This window comes from Salmo salar, chromosome ssa04, assembly GCF_905237065.1.
Source record: "Salmo salar chromosome ssa04, Ssal_v3.1, whole genome shotgun sequence".
Lineage (NCBI taxonomy): Eukaryota > Metazoa > Chordata > Actinopteri > Salmoniformes > Salmonidae > Salmo > Salmo salar.
This window is the reverse complement of record NC_059445.1, coordinates 24,847,603-24,866,911: the sequence shown is the minus strand read 5'-3', so window position 1 is coordinate 24,866,911 and position 19,309 is coordinate 24,847,603. Positions and strand designations below refer to the sequence as shown.

At 39.0% G+C, this 19,309-nt stretch overlaps 1 protein-coding gene across 1 annotated transcript; it reads left to right on the top strand.

Moving 5' to 3' along the window:
- Nucleotides 1-312: 312 nt before the first annotated feature.
- Nucleotides 313-18,927, top strand: LOC106602699 (uncharacterized). Its single transcript, XM_045717633.1, has 11 exons — nucleotides 313-482; nucleotides 966-1,286; nucleotides 1,526-1,828; nucleotides 3,345-3,400; nucleotides 3,750-3,795; nucleotides 8,691-9,011; nucleotides 15,628-15,930; nucleotides 16,557-16,659; nucleotides 16,772-16,822; nucleotides 17,447-17,600; nucleotides 17,852-18,927. The coding sequence occupies exons 1-8, from the start codon at nucleotides 440-442 to the stop codon at nucleotides 16,640-16,642; spliced, it is 1,479 nt and encodes a 492-aa protein (XP_045573589.1). The 5' UTR covers nucleotides 313-439; the 3' UTR covers nucleotides 16,643-16,659; nucleotides 16,772-16,822; nucleotides 17,447-17,600; nucleotides 17,852-18,927.
- Nucleotides 18,928-19,309: the final 382 nt, after the last annotated feature.

Genomic DNA, 19,309 nt, shown 5'->3' with positions numbered 1-19,309 from the left:
GCGGTCATTAGTAACATTTCAATCAAAGTGATAGTCTAATTGAGGCGCAACAGAGTTCACCGGCGAATGCCGGAACACGGAATAATAACTAAACCAACGAACGAGAAATGGTGGAGCCCACCAGAATGAAGAGAGACATTTTTCCGAATAAACGTGGTGAGTGAAAAACGTAATTACATAGCTCACCCCCTACAGGGTATCTCGTTCTACCGCTATACGACTTTATATGCGTTGTTTGTTGGCAAATTGATATTTACGAAGTTTTTGGAACTCGTTCCTATTGGAACGTTCCACAGATTACACCCACCCCGTCCCAGAAATTATACCCACCCACAAACAGACAGAGACACCTGCAGAGCAATGGGTAGGAGACCGTTGCGTCTTGAAGAAAATGTATCTTTGAATTACACTTTATCTGACTACCCTATTGAAATGGAAAATGATTAACTCCGTTCTCTGGATATTACTCTTGCTCGAAAGTGGTAAGTCTGTCTTGCCAAACTGTGAGTCAATAACAAAAGTAGGCTACTATCATGTTACATAACTATTGTGTAAATTATGTGAATAGGCTATTATTACAAAAGTGCGGAAAGAAAGGCTGTTATAATTTTGCATTTTGGTCATGTCGTTATTGTAAAAGAGAAAATGTGTTCTCGATGACTTACTGGTTAAATAAAGATAAAAATAGTCTTATTTAGTGTTGATGAGTTTTCAATGTGAACTAGGCTACACCTAGGAGCCATAACTACAACTCAATGGATTATAAAATAATAATAATAATAATACAAAGACAATAAATCAAAAAAGTAAGTAGGTCACTGCGTACTGTAAAAGTAGAAATAAATTAAGCCAAGTCTGTCATGTGCTTGGCTTGCATCCTGGATCACCAACAGGATTTAGTCCTGTTAATATCTTGTATTGATCTAGCTACTGCCCTTAGTCTATGTTTTCTTTCTTCCTTTCAGATCTGATTGATGCTGTAAATGTGTCTGGAAAAGAGGGAGTGAAAGTAACTTTACCGACTGGACTTACTGAACTACCTAGTGGCACTATTATATCATGGTCTTTCCCATTGAGTCGTTCAGATTTATTTGATAACATAGCTCTGCTGAATGCTGGTGTGATTAAAACGGACTACAGTAGGAAGTTCAAAGACAGACTGAAGCTGGATACTCAGACTGGATCTCTCACCATCAGAAACCTCACCATCAACGACTCTGGACTTTATAAAATACTTATCATCAATACCCAGAGTTCATCTAAGATAGCAAAGCTAACTGTCTATGGTGCGTGTCTGGTTTCTTTTATTACTTCCCTTTTTTCAATTCTCTCATTTAGTCTGTTACCCAGAGTTGTTTTCAATGAAGATCAAAAAATACCTTTGTATTTAGAGTTTGAAAAAGAAATAGCCCACTTCTTCATATATGTTTAGGTCTCATTTATGACATCTTAGTTTTTACTGTAACACATTATTTTTCATCTCTGTTTGTCATTGAGTCACTGCTTAATCATTCTGCTATCCCAGCCTCAGTGTCTGCTCCTCACATCAGTCACTCAGTGGACAGTCCATTTGAAAAAGTGAGCTGTTCATTGGTGTGCACTGTGAAGAACGGGAGAGAGGTGATCTTGACCTGGTACAGAGGAGAGAAGATATTCAACCAGACCAGCAGCCCTGATCTTCTCGCCAATCTCTCTCTCCCTCTGGAGTTAAACAAAAGAAACATTGACAACTACAGCTGTGAGGCTTCCAACCCTGCTGACTCAAAACCAACTCCACTCAACATTGAAATGCTCTGCCCTCAATTGTCCTCACGCTCTGCCCTCACAGGTATGTCAACACTGCATATAGTATTGTTTTTCCGTTTTGTGGATCAGTCAGGGACCGTAGTGACAGACCAGTAAATAGCAAGCTCTGTTTAAAATGACCTCACCAGAGATTTCATTGGACAGAGCTGACCCCCAGACAGATTGTCTGCTCTTCGTTTCCTCTAATTCTAGGGGGAGATGGATACCAGCTGAAGCTCACTAACAACTTATTTTGTAGGATAGTAAGGTGAAAAATAACCAATTGTATTTTTAACATTAAAATGTGAGGGCAGTTTTTACAAAATCCCTCAACATGCGTATTATCGTATTTCTTTTAACTTCTGTATTACAGCAAGCTGATTTCTGTATTTATTTGCCCATGATCCTTGTAGCCTACCTTATAATACCTTCATCAATGTCATTCATCAGTATTGACTAAAGTACATGGCATGGGTTTGAACAGCTGAGTTTCATTTAGACAGGAAGAATATCGGTTTCAGGTGAATACAGGGCAAGGCCACGTACAACATACAGTTGATAAAAAAATATAGTAGATGAGAAAAAGTATATGAAAAAGATATGACAGGCAATGCCAAATGAGTGACTGAACAGTTACTTTCCCCCCACCCTCCATTTTACTCCTGACAGAGTCTGGTCCCAATCCTGTCGCATTCGCACTGGTCACATTGTTAGCAGTTGGGATAATAAATGGTTGGAATATTCTGGGCAGTTAAAATAAGAACATGTGGAGGTAAGTACAATCTGTGTTACAGTTCACATCATACAGAGCACCCTGAAGGCAACAAACACAGAACATAGGTAATCGTGTAATATTATGCATTTTCCCTTCATTTCAATGCAGCCTGCATGCAAAGAGAAGAAGAATTATGCTGATGTAAACTTTCAGAGATCGGTAAGGTCAATGTGAATGAATGTGTGCATGCACTGTGTATATATGTGCATGCATATTATGCTACTTGGTTTTCTATGCAACTTCTGTATCTGTGAACACACACATTTAGGAAGGAAGTGGTCACTTGTTGTTGGCTTGTATAACATACCAGCCAATGTGAAAATACAGAATACACAAGAACAAGCATAGCATGCAAATATACTGAAGAAAAATATAAACGCAACATGTAAAGTGTTGGTCCAATGTTTCATGAGCTGAAAATATCCCTGAATTTTTCCATACGCAGAAATAGCTTATTTCTCTCAATCGTTTGGCACAAATTTGGTTACATCCCTGTTAGTGAGCATTTCTCCTTTGCCCCAAAAAATCCATCCACCTGACAGGTGTGCATATCACGAAGCTGATTAAACAGCATGATCATTACACAGGTTCACCTTGTGCTGGAGACAATAAAAGGCCACTCTAAAATGTGCAGTTTTTTTACACAACACAATGCCACAGATGTCTCAAGTTTTGAGCGAGAGTGCAATTGGCATGCTGACTGCAGGAATGTCCACCAGAGCTGTTGCCAGAGAATTGAATGCACTCTTCTCTACCATAAGCAACCTAAAACATTGTTTTATAGAATTTGGCAGTACGTCCAACCGGCCTCACAACCGTAAACCACGTGTAACCATGCCAGCCCAGAACCTCCACACCCAGCCCAGGACCTCCACATCCAGCTTCTTCACCTGCGGGATCGTCTGAGACCACCCACCCGGAGAGCGATTGAAACTGAGGTGAATTTCCCCAGTGGGTGGGCCTTTGCCCTCCCAGCCCTACCCATGACTGCGCCCCTGCCCAGTCATGTGAAAACCCTATATTTGGGCCTCATTTATTTATTTCAACTGACTGATTCCCTTATATCAACTGTAACTCAGTATAATCATTGAAATTGTTGCATGTTGTATTGATATTTTTGTTCAGTATAGTTGGATCTTATTGAATTACAGGTTTCTGTTTCTATTTGTTTTATGTGCTGACTGTACAGGTTGGGGATATATACTGGTATCTGGCATCTGGCACCGGAGGAATCTGTTTACCAGAAGAGTCTGTTTTGTACTCAGATGTCAGAATCTTACCTTTTGTTCAGACAGGACTGGATTCAATCACTCTTCTCTCAAAGCTGTGACCTTGGAGTGGTTTAGAGGCTTGTGTGTCTCAATGACCCTGAGAGCTATGCCGGAGGGGGCTTGGGCCCCTGGTAGGTTTAGCCATTCCGGATTGGTCTTAGGTCAGGGGCCAGACCAACGACAGCATTGGTCCTACATGTTTCACGTTGGTATGGTGCAATTGGTAGGTAACCATACCACAATGTCAATGTTACATGCTGTGTGTAAGTCTTTACTGTAATTTTAAACATGTATTTTTCATGGTGTTGTACATTACTTTGCAAGAAATGTGCTTGATAAAAATGCAATTTAATTGTTGTTGTTTAAGTCTTAACATTTGTCAACCACAAGGTTGACCTAGTCCTTGTGCTCCAGCTCAGCAAATGACATTTCCCCCCCAAAAACACAAAAAAAACTAAGATTTTATACCGATCTCACATTTATACCTTTCATTGCCACTATTGTATAATTGAGTATGTCATTTCACATAGAAATAGCACCGCTATTTACTTGCCTGCTGCATGCCCTGTGTCTTTACTGTAATTTTAGATGTGTACTTTTTCATTGTGTTGTACTTTACTTTGCTAGAAATGTGCTTGATAAAAATACAATATTATTGTTGTTATTTAGGTCATAACGTTTGTCTGAAATCCAAGATTAGTAGTATTTAAACAAGCAAATTAGTTAAATCATGGCACCACATCCACTCCCTGAAACAGTTTCACCATTTATTTTCAAAATGCTTGTAACCGACTGCCCAAACCTGCTGATTTCATGGGCATGTTTAAACTTGTGGAGGAAAGTTTTCATGTAGGTTTGTCCTGCCTTTATCTTCCCTCTAGAGAGTCTCTGTTATGTTCTCCACTATTTACCAAACTACATTAAAGTCTGATAGGAAGGTTTCTGTAGTGTTCTTAACCACATTGGACATAAGTGTCATAGTCATTAACTTAATAAAAAGTGAATAAGTTAGCTTATGTATTTAACATTATTGTATATCAACCAGATACAGCATACTACTACCAGCATACTGTAATTGATGCAGGGTTAAGATGTGGGTTTAGCAGTGAGGAATGTACAACTCCATACATTACAGAGAAAACTCTTTGGGAATGAGCAGATACGAGTAGTGATACGACAATGGACAAGTACACATAACAGGTAAGATAGGACAGGGGAAAAAAGGCATAGTTTGGCATAAATACAGTACCAGTCAAAAGTTTGGACACCTACTCATTCAAGGGTTTTTCTTTATTTTTACTATTTTCTACATCGTAAAATAATATTGAAGACATCAAAACTATGAAATAACATGGAATCATGTTACTACATGATGGCCAAAAAAGTAACCAAAAAAGTGTTAAACAAATCAAAGTAGATTTTAGATTCTTCAAAGTAGCCACCCTTTGCCTTGATGACAGCTTTGCACACTCTTAGCATTCTCTCAACCAGCTTCACCTGGAATGCTTTTCCAACAGTCTTGAAGGAGTTCCGACATACTCTGAGCACTTGTTGGCTGCTTTTTCTTCACTCTCTGGTCCAGCTCATCCCAAACCATCTCAATTGCATTGAGGTTAGGTGATTGTGGAGGCCTGATGCAGTACTCCATCACTCTCCTTCTTTATCAAACTACACAATGACACAATTCTACACATCCTGGAGGTGTGTTGGGTCATTGTCCTTACACATCCTGGAGGTGTGTTAGGTCATTGTCCTGTTTAAAAACAAATGACAATCCCACTAAGTGCAAACCAGATGGGATGGCATATTGCTGCAGAATGCTGTGGTAGCCATGCTGGTTAAGTGTGCTTTTAATTCTAAATAATCAATGACAGTGTCACCAGCAAAGCACCCCCATACCATCACACCTTCTCCTCCGTGCTGTACGGTGGGAACCATACATGCGGAGATCATCCGTTCACCTACTCTGCATCTCACAAAGACACTGTGGTTGGAACTAAACATGTCAAATTTGGACTCATATTTCCACCAGTCTAATATCCATTGGTCATATTTCTTGGCCCAATCAAGTCTATTCTTCTTATTGGTGTCATTTAGTAGTGGTTTCTTTGCAGCAATTTGACCATGAAGGCCTGATTCACCTTGTCTCCTCTGAACAGTTGATGTTGAGATGTGTCTGTTATGTGAACTCTGTGAAGCATTTATTTGGGCTGGGTCTTCCTTTCCTGTGGCGGTCCTCATGTGAGCCAGTTGCATATTAGCGCTTGATGATTTTTGCGACTGCGCAAATTTTCCGCATTGGCTGGCCTTCATGTCTTAAAGTAATGATTGACTGTCGTTTCTCTTTGCTTATTTGAGCTGTTCCTGCCATAATATGGACTTGGTCTTTTACCAAATAGGGCTATCTTCTGTATACCACCCTTACCTTGTCACAACACAACAGATTGGCTCAAATGGATTAACTTCTATACAAGGCACACCTGTAATTGAAATGCATTCCAGGTGACTACCTCATGAAGCTGGTTGAGAGAATGCCAAGAGTGTGCAAAGCTGTCATCAAGGCAAAGGGTGGCTACATTGAAGAAGAAAAACTTTTTGGGTTACTACATGATTCCTTATGTGTTATTTCATAATGTTGATGTCTTCACTATTATTCTACAATGTAGAAAATAGTAAAAATAAAGAAAAACCCTGGAACGAGTAGGTGTGTCCAAACTTTTGACTGGTACTGTATATAAATCCATCCATGTCTGAGGATGTCGGGAGATTATGTAAAAACCGGCCACTAGGGACAAAAGCGAGAACCGTTAACTTCAAGTAGGTTCATCTGCCTCTGCTTCCAAAGGTTGCATGTTCGAAACTAACGATAGAAAATTATTTTTGTTTTAAGCCTATCCCAAACCTCAACCCTAACCTTAAGCATTCTGATTTAATGCCTAAATGTAAGAATTCAGAGTTAATGCCTAAATGTCACCCTAACCTTAGAAATTCAGAGTTAAATGCCTAAACTTACCCTTATTAAACATTTGGAAATTGTTTACACACACACACTATAACCTTAAAACAGATTGGATGCTTTACATACATTGCTCTTTTTTTATTAGACACTAATATATATGTCCAATAAACAGACATTCAAAGTCGGGATGTAAAGCACAAACGACTGGAAAAGTTCCTCAAAAGCAGCTGTAGTGAGTCAAGCATCTTGAGGTTACCTGAAATAGGTTAAAGCATATATTTTAAATGTTGTAATTTATTTCATCTTTATTTAACTAGGCAAGTTGAACTCAACAACATCGACACAGACACAAGTTACCTGCTATATTTGGGAAACAGGATTAAAGCAGAGAAAACTTGGCAAAATACAATGTACGTTTCTGTAGTACGAGTAGGCTGGTTTATACAGTATCATAGGTAACAATTGAGTACAAGCCACATAGCTAATAACATACTGGGGCTAGCGGTCATTAGTTACATTTCAACCATAGCGATAGTCTAATTGAGGCGCAACAGAGTTCACCGGCGAATGCCGGAACACGGAATAATAACTAAACCACCGAACGAGACATGGTGGAGCCTACCAGAATGAAGAGAGACATTTTTCCGAATAAACGTGGTGAGTGAAAAACGTAATTACAAAGCTCACCCCCTATCTCGTTCTACGGCTATACGACTTATATGCGTTGTTTGTTGGCAAATTGATATTTACGAAGTTTTTGGAACGCGTCCCTATTGGAACGTTCCACAAATTATACCCACCCCGTCCCAGAAATTATACCCACCCATAAATAGACAGACACTTGCAGAGCAATGGGTAGGAGACCGTTGCGTGTTGATGAAAATGTATCTTTGAATTACACTTTATCTGAGTACCCTATTGAAATGGGAAATGATAAACTCCGTTCTCTGGATATTACTCTTGCTCGAAAGTGGTAAGTCTGTCTTGCCAAACTGTGAGTCAATTACAAAAGTAGGCTACTATCATGTTACATAAATATTGTGTAAATTATGTGAATAGGCTATTATTACAAAAGTGCAGAAAGAAATGCTGTTATAATTTTGCTTTTTGGTCATGTCGTTATTGTAAAAGAGAAAATGTGTTCTCAATGACTTACTGGTTAAATAAAGATAAAAATAGTCTTATTTAATGTTCATGAGTTAGAAATGTGAACTAGGCTACACCTAGTAGCCATAACTGCGACTCAATGGAACACATTTTTAAAAATAAATAATACAAAGTGTAAGGTCGCGTCAATTCAAATCTGGTATTAGAACAAATTATTTGTCAAAGAGTAACTCAAGTTTTCTTTGTTCTTTAATTATTGCAAACACGTGTATGGTAAATAAATTGTTCGTATATATACGGTCTCGCTGTGACACCACGCAGGGCAGACAGAGAAGAGAACGTCACATCCTATTGTTCTCTCTTATATACTCTGACAGAGATAGTTCCTGCTCAATGCTGGCCTGTCAGAGGGAGGAGGAGCGTGGTTTAAATTTGCTCATCCTATCGTCGGCGTGCAGGCTGGTCCCAGCCTCGTGACGCACTTTCTGTCGCCGGTTGTAGTTCTTGTCTTCAGCAGTTGACTTATCCGTAGTTTATATACTTAATATTGTAGCATAGCTTCCCCGGTATATTATATAGGTTATGCAAACAAATATCCAGTTTAACCCTAACAAAAGACAATACAAACAAAAAAGGAAGTAGGTCACTGCGTGCTGTAAAAGTAGAAATAAATTAAGCCTAGTCTATCATGTGCTTGGCTTGCATCTGGGATCACCTACAGGATTTAGTCCTGTTAATATCTTCTATTGATCTAGCTACTGCCCTTAGTCTATGTTTTATTTATTCCTTTCAGATCTGATTGATGCTGTAAATGTGTCGGGAAAAGAGGGAATGAAAGCAACTTTACCGACTGGACTTACTGAACTATCTAGCGGGACTATTATAGCATGGTTTTTCCCATTGAGTCGTTCAGATTCATTTGATAACATAGCTCTGCTGAATGCTGGTGTGGTTACAACAGACTACAGTAGGAAGTTCAAAGACAGACTGAAGCTGGATTCTCAGACTGGATCTCTCACCATCAGAAACCTCACCATCAACAACTCTGGACTTTATAAAATACTTATCATCAATACCCAGAGTTCATCTAAGATAGCAAAGCTAACTGTCTATGGTGCGTGTCTGGTTTCTTTTTTTACTTCCCTTTTTTCAATTCTCTCATTTAGTCTGTTACCCAGAGTTGTTTTCAATGAAGATCAAAAAATACCTTTGTATTTAGAGTTTGAAAAAGAAATAGCCCACTTCTTCATATATGTTTAGGTCTCATATATGACATCTTAGTTTTTACTGTAACACGTTATTTTTAATCTCTGTTTGTCATTGAGTCACTGCTTAATCATTCTGCTATCCCAGCCTCAGTGTCTGCTCCTCACATCAGTCCCTCAGTGGACAGTCCATTTCAAAAAGTGAGCTGTTCATTGGTGTGCACTGTGAAGAACAGGAGAGAGATCTTGTCCTGGTACAGAGGAGAGGAGATATTCAACCAGACCAGCAGCCCTGATCTTCTCGCCAATCTCTCTCTCCCTCTGGAGTTAAACAAAATAAACGTTGACACCTACAGCTGTGAGGCTTCCAACCCTGCTGACTCAAAACTAACTCCACTCAACATTGAAACGCTCTGCCCTCAATTGTCCTCACGCTCTGCCCTCACAGGTATGTCAACACTGCATATAGTATTGTTTTTCCGTTTTGTGGATCAGTCAGGGACCGTAGTGACAGACCAGTAAATAGCAAGCTCTGTTTAAAATGACCTCACCAGAGATTTCATTGGACAGAGCTGACCCCTAGACAGATTGTCTGCTCTTCGTTTCCTCTAATTCTAGGGGGAGATGGATACCAGCTGAAGCTCACTAACAACTTATTTTGTAGGATAGTAAGGTGAAAAATAACCAATTGTATTTTTAACATTAAAACGTGAGGGCAGTTTTTACAAAATCCCTCAACATGCGTATTATCGTATTTCTTTTAACTTCTGTATTACAGCAAGCTGATTTCTGTATTTATTTGCCCATGATCCTTGTAGCCTACCTTATAATACCTTCATCAATGTCATTCATCAGTATTGACTAAAGTACATGGCATGGGTTTGAACAGCTGAATTTCATTTAGACAGGAAGAATATCGGCTTCAGGTGAATACAGGGCAAGGCCACATACAACATACAGTTGATAAAAAAAATATAGTAGATGAGAAAAAGTATATGAAAAAGATATGACAGGCAATGCCAAATGAGTGACTGAACAGTTACTTTCCCCCCACCCTCCATTTTACTCCTGACAGAGTCTGGTCCCAATCCTGTCGCATTCGCACTGGTCACATTGTTAGCAGTTGGGATAATAAATGGTTGGAATATTCTGGGCAGTTAAAATAAGAACATGTGGAGGTAAGTACAATCTGTGTTACAGTTCACATCATACAGAGCACCCTGAAGGCAACAAACACAGAACATAGGTAATCGTGTAAAATTATGCCTTTTCACCTTCATTTCCATGCAGCCTGCATGCAAAGAGAAGAAGAATGATGCTGATGTAAACTTTCAGAGATCGGTAAGGTCAATGTGTATGAATGTGTGCATGCACTGTGTATATATGTGCATGCATATTATGCTACTTGGTTTTCTATGCAACTTCTGTATCTGTGAACACACACATTTAGGAATTAAGTGGTCACTTGTTGTTGGCTTGTATAACATACCAGCCAATGTGAAAATACAGAATACACAAGAACAAGCATAGCATGCAAATATACTGAAGAAAAATATAAAGGCAACATGTAAAGTGTTGGTCCCATGTTTCATGAGCTGAAATATCCCTGAATTTTTCCATACGCAGAAATAGCTTATTTCTCTCAATCGTTTGGCACAAATTTGGTTACATCCCTGTTAGTGAGCATTTCTCCTTTGCCCCAAAAAATCCATCCACCTGACAGGTGTGCATATCACGAAGCTGATTAAACAGCATGATCATTACACAGGTTCACCTTGTGCTGGAGACAATAAAAGGCCACTCTAAAATGTGCAGTTTTTTCACACAACACAATGCCACAGATGTCTCAAGTTTTGAGCGAGAGTGCAATTGGCATGCTGACTGCAGGAATGTCCACCAGAGCTGTTGCCAGAGAATTGAATGCACTCTTCTCTACCATAAGCCACCTAAAACATTGTTTTATAGAATTTGGCAGTACGTCCAACCGGCCTCACAACCGTAAACCACGTGTAACCATGCCAGCCCAGGACCTCCACATCCAGCTTCTTCACCTGCGGGATCGTCTGAGACCACCCACCCGGACAGCTGATGAAACTGAGGTGAATTTCCCCAGTGGGTGGGCCTTTGCCCTCCCAGCCCTACCCATGACTGCGCCCCTGCCCAGTCATGTGAAAAACATATATTTGGGCCTAATTTATTTATTTCAACTGACTGATTCCCTTATATCAACTGTAACTCAGTATAATCATTGAAATTACTTTTACCTGGGGGCATGCTTTATAGACCATTCAAAGGTTTTCCGATACTTGGTCCCCCTGAAAAAACCCACATGTTATGATAGCTTAGAAACAGTAGTAGGCAAATGAAGGGAAAAAGGTACAATAATATGATGATGGTATAACATTTCTAGCGCCTATTTGCTGGTAATTGGAAACACGTACGTTTCGAATTGCGTCCCCCATTCCTAAACACATCCATCCTATTGTGTAGGTTTTGAAGGTTCATAATCTAGGCTTGTAGTCATCAGAAGAAGATTGAGGAACGGTTGGTGGATCCAAGAAGTACAAGCCCCCACATCATTCTCCAACCTCTGAAATCTTGTCTTTGGTGTGTGCATTTTTAAGTAACCTTAACATTTTCACTCTGTCTGACCAGTAGAGTCGTGGTTATGGTGGTTGATCTCCAAAGGAAGGTTTGAGAGTTCAAATCCCAGAGGAGCAATTAATAGAGCAACATTTGTCTTGTTGCCTTTGTGGGCCTGAAAGAGCAAACTTAAGGTGTGTAGGGGGACAGGGGCTAGTTGCCATCAAATAGCACGAATGAAGTGACACCCTGTATAGAATGTCCTTTTAATAGAGTTGTGATAACATATTATGTCATGGAGTAACAATACAACCCTTCTCTGAAAAACTTTTACCTAGGGGCATGCTTTGCCTTGACAGAACAATGTTGAGGTGGGTTCCGGAAGGACATTAGACAGCATGGAAATTGGATTATAAAATGTTAGGTTATAGCAACTGGTGTGGAGTAGGAGTGCTGAGCTATGATCAAACCCACCCCTGTCCATATAATCTTGTTCTAGAGACAACTTATTCAGTATGATCTAGGCAAAGCTGATCGTAGAACAGTACGCCTCTGTACACATATATGAAATGTCTCAGGCAAAGAATGCTGAACTGGAATCAGTCCCCCCCCCCCGTCAAAGTAATGTTATTCATTCTACTCAGAAATGCTAAACAGATCCTAGTTCAGCACTCCTAGATCTAAGCCACCAAGTGAATGTTGGGTCTTGGGTGCTAAATGTCTTGAACAGTGGTTGAAGAAGTACCCAATTGTCATGCTTGAGTAAAAGTAAAGATACGTTAATAGAAAATGACTCAAGTAAAAGTGAAAGTCACCCAGTAAAATACTAAGTAAACACCATTGCTAAAATATACTTAAGTATCAGTGGTAAAAGTATAAATATTTTGACCTTCCTTATATTAAGCAAACCAGACAGCACGATTCTCTTGTTTTTTTATTGGAGAAATAGCCATGGGAACACTCCAACACTCAGACATAATTTACAAACGAAGCATGTGTTTAGTGAGTCCTCTAGATCTGAGGCAGTAGGGATGACCAGGGATGTTCTCTTGATAAGTGTGTGAATTGTACCATTTTCCTGTCCGGCTAAGCATTCGAAATGCAACAAGTACTTTTGGGTGTCAGGGAAACTGTATGAAGTAAAAAATGCATGATTTTCTTTAGGAGAGTAGTGAAGTAAAATTAAAAGTGGTAAAGAAATAGAAAGAGTAAAAGTACAGATACAAAAAAAAACGGACTTAAGTAGTACTTTCAAGTATTTTTACATCATGGAAACTGTATGGAGTAAAAAGGACATTTTCTTTCGGAATGTAGTGGAGTCCTAAGGCCAGTAGTTGAGAAGCATTTCCCTCTAGCAATGTAAAAATGTCCTTGAATGTACATGACCCATCTGTATGTATGTATGTATGTATGTATGTATGTATGTATGTATGTGTGTATATATATATATATATATAAACTGTATGAAATTGTTTGATATTGTAAGCCATGAAATGTGAGTGAAATATTTGTGCAATGAAAACGGCAGAAAAATCAGTATGTGTGTATATATATATATATATATATATATATATATATATATATATATATAGACGGAATGTAGTGGAGTACTTGCAATACATTTTTGTTAAGTAATTTACACCACTGGACTTGAAAGAAACACCTTAATTACCTCGACTAACCGATTCCCCCGCACAATGACTCTGTACCCCATGTATATAGCCTCGCTATTGCTATTTTACTGCTGCTCTTTAATTATTTTTTACTTTAATTTCTTATTTTTACTTAACACGTATTTTTCTTACAAATAAATTGTTGGTTAAGGGCTTTTATGTCAGCATTTCACTAAGGTCTACACATGTAGTATTCGGCGCATCTGACAAATACAAATTGATTTGTTTCACATGAAAACATGTTGTGAACCTGGTATGGCATTATTGAAACTGTGCTGACACCTAGTGGACATCAAGAGAAACTACACCCCCCCCCCAACACTCAGACACACACACTATATCCAGATTGGATGCTTTACATACATTGCTCTTTTTTAATAGACACTAATATATATGTCCAATAAACAGACATTCAAAAGTCGGAATGTAAAGCACAAACGACTGGAAAAGTTCCTCAAAAGCAGCTATAGTGAGTCAAGCATCTTGAGGTTGCCTGAAATAGGTTAAAGCATATATTTTACATTTTCTAATTTATTTCATCTTTATTTAACTGGGCAAGTTGAACTCAACAACATCGACACAGACACAAGTTACCTGCTATATTTGTGAAACAGGATTAAAACCGAGAAAACTTGGCAAAATACAATGTACATTTCTGTAGTACGAGTAGGCTGGTTTATACAGTATCATAGGTAACAATTGAGTACAAGCCACCTAGCTAATAGAATACTGGGGCTAGCGGTCATTAGTTACATTTCAATCAAAGCGATAGTCTAATTGAGGCGCAACAGAGTTCACCGGCGAATGCCGGAACACGGAATAATAACTAAACCAACGAACGAGAAATGGTGGAGCCCACCAGAATGAAGAGAGACATTTTTCCGAATAAACGTGGTGAGTGAAAAACGTAATTACATAGCTCACCCCCTACAGGGTATCTCGTTCTACCGCTATACGACTTTATATGCGTTGTTTGTTGGCAAATTGATATTTACGAAGTTTTTGGAACTCGTTCCTATTGGAACGTTCCACAGATTACACCCACCCCGTCCCAGAAATTATACCCACCCACAAACACAGACACTTGCAGAGCAATGGGTAGGAGACCGATGCGTCTTGAAGAAAATGTATCTTTGAATTACACTTTATCTGAGTACCCTATTGAAATGGAAAATGATTAACTCCGTTCTCTGGATATTACTCTTGCTCGAAAGTGGTAAGTCTGTCTTGCCAAACTGTGAGTCAATAACAAAAGTAGGCTACTATCATGTTACATAACTATTGTGTAAATTATGTGAATAGGCTATTATTACAAAAGTGCAGAAAGAAAGGCTGTTATAATTTTGCATTTTGGTCATGTCGTTATTGTAAAAGAGAAAATGTGTTCTCAATGACTTACTGGTTAAATAAAGATAAAAATAGTCTTATTTAATGTTCATGAGTTAGAAATGTGAACTAGGCTACACCTAGGAGCCATAACTACAACTCAATGGATTATAAAATAATAACAATAATAATAATAATACAAAGACAATAAATCAAAAAAGTAAGTAGGTCACTGCGTACTGTAAAAGTAGAAATAAATTAAGCCAAGTCTGTCATGTGCTTGGCTTGCATCCTGGATCACCTACAGGATTTAGTCCTGTTAACTAATGTCTTGTATTGATGTAACTATTGCCAGTAGTCTATGTTTTCTTTCTTCCTTTCAGATCTGATTGATGCTGTAAATGTGTCTGGAAAAGAGGGAGTGAAAGTAACTTTACCGACTGGACTTACTGAACTAACTAGTGGCACTATTATATCATGGTCTTTCCCATTGAGTCGTTCAGATTTATTTGATAACATAGCTCTGCTGAATGCTGGTGTGATTAAAACGGACTACAGTAGGAAGTTCAAAGACAGACTGAAGCTGGATACTCAGACTGGATCTCTCACCATCAGAAACCTCACCATCAACGACTCTGGACTTTATAAAATACTTATCATCAATACCCAGAGTTCATCTAAGATAGCAAATCTAACTGTCTATGGTGCGTGTCTGGCTTCTTTTTTTACTTCCCTTTTTTCGATTCTCTCATTTAGTCTGTTACCCAGAGTTGTTTTCAATGAAGATCAAAAAATACCTTTGTATTTAGAGTTTGAAAAAGAAATAGCCCACTTCTTCATATATGTTTAGGTCTCATTTATGACATCTTAGTTTTTACTGTAACACATTATTTTTAATCTCTGTTTGTCATTGAGTCACTGCTTAATCATTCTGCTATCCCAGCCTCAGTGTCTGCTCCTCACATCAGTCACTCAGTGGACAGTCCATTTGAAAAAGTGAGCTGTTCATTGGTGTGCACTGTGAAGAACGGGAGAGAGGTGATCTTGTCCTGGTACAGAGGAGAAGAGATATTCAACCAGACCAGCAGCCCTGATCTTCTCGCCAATCTCTCTCTCCCTCTGGAGTTAAACAAAAGAAATGTTGACACCTACAGCTGTGAGGCTTCCAACCCTGCTGACTCAAAACGAACTCCACTCAACATTGAAATTCTCTGCCCTCAATTGTCCTCACGCTCTGCCCTCACAGGTATGTCAACACTGCATATAGTATTGTTTTTCTGTTTTGTGGATGAGTCAGGGACCGTAGTGACAGACCAGTAAATAGCAAGCTCTGTTTAAAATGACCTCACCAGAGATTTCATTGGACAGAGCTGACCCCCAGACAGATTGTCTGCTCTTCGTTTCCTCTAATTCTAGGGGGAGATGGATACCAGCTGAAGCTCACTAACAACTTATTTTGTAGGATAGTAAGGTGAAAAATAACCAATTGTATTTTTAACATTAAAACGTGAGGGCAGTTTTTACAAAATCCCTCAACATGCGTATTATCGTATTTCTTTTAACTTCTGTATTACAGCAAGCTGATTTCTGTATTTATTTGCCCATGATCCTTGTAGCCTACCTTATAATACCTTCATCAATGTCATTCATCAGTATTGACTAAAGTACATGGCATGGGTTTGAACAGCTGAGTTTCATTTAGACAGGAACAATATCGGTTTCAGGTGAATACAGGGCAAGGCCACGTACAACATACAGTTGATAAAAAAATATAGTAGATGAGAAAAAGTATATGAAAAAGATATGACAGGGAATGCCAAATGAGTGACTGAACAGTTACCTTCCCCCCACCCTCCATTTTACTCCTGACAGAGTCTGGTCCCAATCCTGTCGCATTCGCACTGGTCACATTGTTAGCAGTTGGGATAATAAATGGTTGGAATATTCTGGGCAGTTAAAATAAGAACATGTGGAGGTAAGTACAATCTGTGTTACAGTTCACATCATACAGAGCACCCTGAAGGCAACAAACACAGAACATAGGTAATCGTGTAAAATTATGCCTTTTCACCTTCATTTCCATGCAGCCTGCATGCAAAGAGAAGAAGAATGATGCTGATGTAAACTTTCAGAGATCGGTAAGGTCAATGTGAATGAATGTGTGCATGCACTGTGTATATATGTGCATGCATATTATGCTACTTGGTTTTCTATGCAACTTCTGTATCTGTGAACACACACATTTAGGAAGGAAGTGGTCACTTGTTGTTGGCTTGTATAACATACCAGCCAATGTGAAAATACAGAATACACAAGAACAAGCATAGCATGCAAATATACTGAAGAAAAATATAAAGGCAACATGTAAAGTGTTGGTCCCATGTTTCATGAGCTGAAATATCCCTGAATTTTTCCATACGCAGAAATAACTTATTTCTCTCAATCATTTGGCACAAATTTGGTTACATCCCTGTTAGTGAGCATTTCTCCTTTGCCCCAAAAAATCCATCCACCTGACAGGTGTGCATATCACGAAGCTGATTAAACAGCATGATCATTACACAGGTTCACCTTGTGCTGGAGACAATAAAAGGCCACTCTAAAATGTGCAGTTTTTTCACACAACACAATGCCACAGATGTCTCAAGTTTTGAGCGAGAGTGCAATTGGCATGCTGACTGCAGGAATGTCCACTAGAGCTGTTGCCAGAGAATTGAATGCACTCTTCTCTACCATAAGCAACCTAAAACATTGTTTTATAGAATTTGGCAGTACGTCCAACCGGCCTCACAACCGTAAACCACGTGTAACCATGCCAGCCCAGAACCTCCACACCCAGCCCAGGACCTCCACATCCAGCTTCTTCACCTGCGGGATCGTCTGAGACCACCCACCCGGAGAGCGATTGAAACTGAGGTGAATTTCCCCAGTGGGTGGGCCTTTGCCCTCCCAGCCCTACCCATGACTGCGCCCCTGCCCAGTCATGTGAAAACCCTATATTTGGGCCTCATTTATTTATTTCAACTGACTGATTCCCTTATATCAACTGTAACTCAGTATAATCATTGAAATTGTTGCATGTTGTATTGATATTTTTGTTCAGTATAGTTGGATCTTATTGAATTACAGGTTTCTGTTTCTATTTGTTTTATGTGCTGGCTGTACAGGTTGGGGATATATACTGGTATCTGGCATCTGGCACCGGAGGAATCTGTTTACCAGAAGAGTCTGTTTTGTACTCAGATGTCAGAATCTTACCTTTTGTTCAGACATGACTGGATTCAATCACTCCTCTCTCAAAGCTGTGACCTTGGAGTGGTTTAGAGGCTTGTGTGTCTCAATGACCCTGAGAGCTATGCCGGAGGGGGCTTGGGCCCCTGGTAGGTTTAGCCATTCCGGATTGGTCTTAGGTCAGGGGCCAGACCAACGACAGCATTGGTCCTACATGTTTCACGTTGGCATGGTAGGTAGGTAGGCAACCATACCACTATGTCAATGTCTTTACTGTAATTTTAAATGTGTATTTTTCATGGTGTTGTACATTACTTTGCAAGAAATGTGCTTGATAAAAATGCAATTTAATTGTTGTTGTTTAAGTCTTAACATTTGTCAACCACAAGGTTGACCTGGTCCTTGTGAGCCAGCTCAGCAAATTACATTTCCCCCCAAAAAACACACAAAAAACTAAGATTTTATACCGATCTCACATTTATACCTTTCATTGCCACTATTGTATAATTGAGTATGTCATTTCACATACAAATAGCATCGCTATTTATTTGTCTGCTGCATGCTGTGTGTCTTTACTGTAATTTTAGATGTGTACTTTTTCATTGTGTTGTACTTTACTTTGCTAGAAATGTGCTTGATAAAAATACAATATTATTGTTGTTATATTTAGGTCAGAACATTTGTCTGAAATCCAAGATTAGTAGTATTTAAACAAGCAAATTAGTTAAATCATGGCACCACATCCACTCCCTGAAACAGGTTTTCCATTTATTTTCAAAATGCTTGTAACTGACTGCCCAAACCTGCTGATTTCATGGGCATGTTTAAACTTGTGGAGGAATGTTTTCATGTAGGTTTGTCCTGCCTTTATCTTCCCTCTAGAGACTCTCTGTTATGTTCTCCACTATTTACCAAACTACATTAAAGCCTGATAGGAAGGTTTCTGTAGTGTTCTTAACCACATTGGACATAAGTGTCATAGTCATTAACTTAATAAAAAGTGAGTAAGTTAGCTTATGTATTTAACATTATTGTATATCAACCAGATACAGCATACTACTACCAGCATACTGTAATTGATGCAGGGTTAAGATGTGTGTTTAGCAGTGAGGAATGTACAACTCCATACATTACAGAGAAAACTCTTTGGGAATGAGCAGATACGAGTAGTGATACGACAATGGACAAGTACACATAACAGGTAAGATAGGACAGGGGAAAAAGGCATAGTTTGGCATAAATACAGTACCAGTCAAAAGTTTGGACACCTACTCATTCAAGGGTTTTTCTTTATTTTTACTATTTTCTACATCAAAACTATGAAATAACATGGAATCATGTTACTACATGATGGCCAAAAAAGTGTTAAACAAATCAAAATAGATTTTAGATTC

What these genes read in the sequence shown, in the direction of transcription:
- LOC106602699 (XM_045717633.1), top strand. Translation starts at nt 440, where the DNA reads ATGATTAACTCCGTTCTCTGGATATTACTCTTGCTCGAAAGTG. An exon ending in CTCACGCTCTGCCCTCACAG is followed by an intron (nt 1,829 to 3,344) that starts GTATGTCAACAC and finishes ATTGTTTTATAG; the next exon opens with AATTTGGCAGTACGTCCAAC. An exon ending in AACCACGTGTAACCATGCCA is followed by an intron (nt 3,401 to 3,749) that starts GCCCAGAACCTC and finishes CTGACTGTACAG; the next exon opens with GTTGGGGATATATACTGGTA.